We start from the raw sequence: 5,320 nt of genomic DNA on the forward strand, positions 1-5,320 counted from the left end.
CAGAGAACTGGTTTATCATTAGCTGATCTACATTCTCTTCATTAGAGAAAGTCAAGATTCACCTGCACAATTCATGGCAAATTTACAAAAAGTCTTGTAGAAAATATGCTTGACAGTTTATGACAACTAGATCAACCTTTTTGCATTTATTGACTTATACGATGAACTAATGCCTAGAGGTTTTGAGGGGAAAGACTATTGCACAGAGAACTATATAATACATTTTGAGCAACGTGACAATAGCAACTGATAACGCAGGAAACTGCAGACAAATGTACATAATCAGTTGCATGAATGTACCAAAGCAATCGAGAAACTGCTTTTATGGTGTGCACGAGTGACTAGATGATGTGGAGGTTAAAGAAGTTCATTTCTGATCTGAGAAATGCACCAAAGCCACTGAGAAAAACTGTAACCCTAAACAAACTCTAACAAGTCCATAGCTATCTTCAGACAGATATGTGCATTTCATATAACGTTCTATCTAAACAAGCACAAACATACATCGAATATAGTGACGTAGTGTTGGATGAGATCCTCGATGACTCGGCCGGCGCTGTAGTCCTTCCCGTCCGCCTGGAAGAGAGTCGGTCCGAACACGATGGCCAGATTGTGAAGATTCATCTGATTGAGATCCGCAAACCGCTGCACGCTGCAAACACACACACATCAGGTATTGACTTGATTTAAGATCAATGCCACATCAGCTTCACAGCCAAAGATTATACATCAGAAAAACAAGACAGTAGTACACACACAATACAAAATACACACATTAAATAACGCTATTGTAAAGTTTTGTACATAAAATTCTATAAAAGATTCTTTAAATTTACTTTTGGAAGAAATTGTAAAAGGTTTTCTGGGTCCAAGTCCTTAAGAGTTCGTCCTGATAATAACATTTGTCTCATGACATTAAATATTGTGCAGATCAAAAGCACGTTTCCCGCGATATTGACATTTTGGTGCTTCTTCACCAATCAATAAATGAGTTAATCTAGTAAGTCCGACACAACTTGGTCATGCCTAGATTTAAATGAATAAAAGAAGAGTTTATTTGCAAAAACAGATAACTCCGTTTTTTAACATTTTCAAAAATCATGTTTTTTTATTTTTATTGTTATCATGTTTTTGTTGTGTTTTATTTAGTGCTGCCAAACGATTAATCGCGATTAATCACATCCAAAATAAAAGTTTTTGTTTACATACTATATGTATGTGTGCTGTGTATATTTATTATGTTTATATAAATACACACACATGCATGTATATATTTCAAAAAAAAAAAGTATGTTTATTAAATATATTTATTTATTTATAATATAAATTATATTCATATAAATATAGACATGTAAATATTTTCCAAATATATACTGTATGTGTGTGTGCTTTATATACATAATAAATATACACAGAACACACACATATATTATACAAACAAAAACCTTTATTTTGCATGCGATTAATCACGATTAATAGTAGTTTTATTGTGTTAGTTAGCTGTATTTTTTTGTTATTTTTTAACCTAATCAAACTAACCCAACTGCAGTGTGATTGAGATTAAATTTGAATGCACAATGAAAAACATGATTTTTGAAAATTGTTAAAAATGGAGTTATCCGTCTTTGCAAATGAACTCTTCAAATATATCTCGTTCCTACAACAGAATTTACTTCAAAAAGTTTGCCATTCTTCCCATTCCGCCTGCCATTTCTCCAATATGCATCTGTTGATTCACATCAGAAGGTCTGAAAGAGACGTTTAACACTTCTCTGAAAGGAGAGCTACGAGGAAGTGCTCTATGAGAAAGAGGAAGAGCGTTGGTCTCACCAGTATAAATGATTAACTAGCGCTCGTAGCGTCGCCTGATTGACTCGGGGAAGGTTACTGAACAGAAGACGATACTGACAGATCCGACTGCTCTCATCTGAAAAAACTGAACACACACACAATATGACAACTGGATTATTTCAGGTGTATTCATATTTATATTAAGGCAAGACACTGTAGGCAAAACCATTGCTTTTGCTTTCTTCACTTGTCTTCTTTCAGACTAGTGAAAAATAAATACAAAAATACACATTTAAGTGTTTATTTTATTGTACTTTTTCCATTTGCATCTGTAAATTTCAATTACAATATACATTTTTATCTTGAGTTTGTTTCTCCACTTCAGCAGCACTTACATACACCAAAGGTTTTTACTGAGGGGTTTGTTCATTTTTCATTCACACTGATTTATACAACATTTTATTCATAAAAACATGGTGAAAATGCATATTTTTAAAGGCAATTAGTTTGTTTCTCCACTTCAGCAGCACCAAAACTTAGAGTTTTTACTGAGGGGTTTGTTCATATTAGTGGTCGACCGATATATCGCCAAGGCCGATATATCGGCCGATATTTGGAATTTTTTCAAATATCGGCATCGGCCGATAAGTTTTCCTGTTTGGCCAATATGTTCGAGGCGGGACTTTTATTTTGAGGGCGCTGAGAGTGACAGCGCCTGAGCGCACACCGCTCACATTCTCCCTTTTGTTCGCTGTCGTCGTTCAGTTCTGTCTAATATGGATAGAAATCTATCTAATAATCAGATAGAACTGTTAAACAAAGGAATTAAATTGTATACAAAAAAGTATTATAACGATTGCTTTAATATTATTAGTAATAATAAAAAATAAAATTATATCGGCTTTATATCGGCCACCCTGCTTTTTTTTCAAATATCGGCATTGGCCGATAAGTTTTCCTGTTTGGCCAATGTGTTCGAGGCGGGACTTTTATTTTGAGGGCGCTGAGAGCGACAGCGCCTGAGCGCACACCGCTCACATTCTCCCTTTTGTTCGCTGTCGTCGTTCAGTTCTGTCTAATATGGATAGAAATCTATCTAATAATCAGATAGAACTGTTAAACAAAGGAATTAAATTGTATACAAAAAAGTATTATAACGATTGCTTTAATATTATTAGTAATAATAAAAAATAAAATTATATCGGCTTTATATCGGCCACCCTGCTTTCCAAGATATCGGCATTGGCTGTCAAAAAACCCATATCGGTCGACCACTAGTTCATATATTACTCACACTGATTTATATAACATTATTTTCCTAAAAACATGGTAAAATTCAGTACAACAGGAGGAAAAAATACTAAACATACATATATATATATATATATATATATATATATTTAAATTAAACAATGTTTTACTGAACAAATTGCTCTCTTTAAATAAATTCAATTAGAATTCAAATTTTCTTTAAATCTACCTCATAAAATAATTTTTAAAAATCTATAAAAATCTACCTCTGCTCTAAACTATAGGGAGCCCTTTTACATTAGGCCTACTATAAGGTTACAACTAACAAACTTAAATTAATTACCATTTATTTTTAACTATAATAATCAACACTCAAATTAACAAATTGTATGCAGACATGTAAACTGCACTCAATGCAGTTTTTAAATTAACTTCAAAATTATACAATTTCTATTTGTTGTTGAAATATAATCATTTAGGTGTCATAACTTGTTTCATAAAATATTTATTAAAATATAGCCTACATTAAATAATTAAGACGTCACTAACAGGTAAAGTAAAATATAATGAGTAGCTATACAGTCTAATATTTCACGAAATGCTCTTCTCTAGACTTCATTTCTCTGGTGAACTAACGAGCTGTAGACACTGATGACTTGCCTGAGGTAAATTAAATGCTGTGACATTTTGTTTACAAGCTGTTTTAATCACATCTTTCCGCGATTGAGCGATTACATGAGGCATGAGATGTTCATTCATGTTTATTTCACATTAAAACTAGTAGTAAAGAGCAAGGGATGATGGCGCTCCGCATCACAAAACGGCATTTATTGTCTGAATTTCCTGAAAAAATGTAATGTTTTGTTCGGTACACATGCGCACCGATCCGTAAATATTCGGTATGAATATGTGCACCATTACACCCCTATAATATACCTGTAGCACTGAGCCAGCTGTGCGCCTCCAGGCCAAACAATCCCTCCTCGATGCCTCTGAAGAAGCGCTTGAGGACGTTGGAGACGTCATCCACCTGATGTTCACCTTCCTTCAGCCAAACACATCTGGCGTCGCGTCTGAACTCCTCCAGCAGGGCGGCGATCTTACTGTTCACGCCACTCTTACGGTAGATTCCCTCTGAGGTCAGACCTGCAGGACACACACACACCATCATTACACACGGGAACACACACTTATGATGTTTAACGGACCCCTAAACCACATAATATTAACTGAATAGGGGTGTAACGGTACACAATCATCACAAAGTCACGGTTCGGTATGGTTTTGGTACAGCAGGAGGAAAAAAACTTAACATAAATGGCTTTTTCTTTTAATTAAACAATGGTTTACTGAACAAATTGCTCTTTTTTTTTTATAAATTCAGTTATAATTAAAAATGTCTTAGGAATAAAAATCTACCTCAGCTTCTGCTCTAAACTATAGGGAGCACTTTTACATTACTATAAGGTTACAATTAAAAACAGAGCCCAAACTTAAATTCAATTGCTATTTTTTTAAACTATAATAATCAACACTCAAATTAAAAATAAATTAATAAATTGTATGCAAATATGTAAATTGCACACAATGCAATTTTTAAATTAAATTCAAAATTAAACAATTTATATTTGTTGTTGAAATATAATCATTTACACAGCAGCTGTCATAATTTGTTTCATAACACATTTAATTAAACATACATTAAATAATTAAGACATCACTAACAGGTAAAGTAAATAGTCTAATATTTTGCGAAATGCTTCTCTCTAGACTTCATTTCTCTAACGAACTAACGAGCTGTAGGCACTGATGACTTGCCTGAGGTAAATTAAATGCTTCTGTAAAACTGCTTTGAAACAATGTGTATTATAAAAGGCACTACACAAATAATTGTGATTCGGCTTGAGTTTTCTGGTTAGTAATTCAGTTTATCACTGCTTTCAAGTCCGTAAATTTGTCAAGTGTTTTGTTGTTAATGTTTCTACCATGTGACACACTCTATGCTTTTACTCCTGAACAGAGTTCTGTCTGACAGTCACCTGATTCACAGACACATCAGTCCAAATGAATCATGAAAATGAATCAGACGTCTGCAGGGACACATTTACTGTCGTGGTTTCATGTCATCATCTGTTAAGTAAAGTGTACATCTAGGAGCTCATTAACTCTCAGTAGGTGAGCTCACTGTTTAATACTAGTTAGTTAGATAAAGATCACATGATCACTGAGACACAAGAGGAATCTGTTGTTTAAGTGAAGTTTTTGTGATGTGTGTGTG

General features: G+C 33.8%; 1 protein-coding gene across 1 annotated transcript in view; it reads right to left on the bottom strand.

Annotated features, from left to right (window-relative positions):
- LOC107729594 (arf-GAP with Rho-GAP domain, ANK repeat and PH domain-containing protein 1-like) overlaps nucleotides 1-5,320 on the bottom strand; it is a gene marked incomplete at its 5' end in the record, with an annotated part of 23,681 nt that overhangs the window by 15,513 nt on the left and 2,848 nt on the right. The window contains 3 exons of the mRNA XM_016540175.1: nucleotides 505-652; nucleotides 1,831-1,936; nucleotides 3,979-4,188. Coding sequence (XP_016395661.1) covers nucleotides 505-652; nucleotides 1,831-1,936; nucleotides 3,979-4,188 — 464 coding nt within the window. The remainder of the gene's footprint in view (nucleotides 1-504; nucleotides 653-1,830; nucleotides 1,937-3,978; nucleotides 4,189-5,320) is intronic.

This window comes from Sinocyclocheilus rhinocerous, unplaced genomic scaffold, assembly GCF_001515625.1.
Source record: "Sinocyclocheilus rhinocerous isolate Xijiao unplaced genomic scaffold, SAMN03320098_v1.1 scaffold1719, whole genome shotgun sequence".
In the NCBI taxonomy this organism is placed as follows: Eukaryota; Metazoa; Chordata; class Actinopteri; order Cypriniformes; family Cyprinidae; genus Sinocyclocheilus; species Sinocyclocheilus rhinocerous.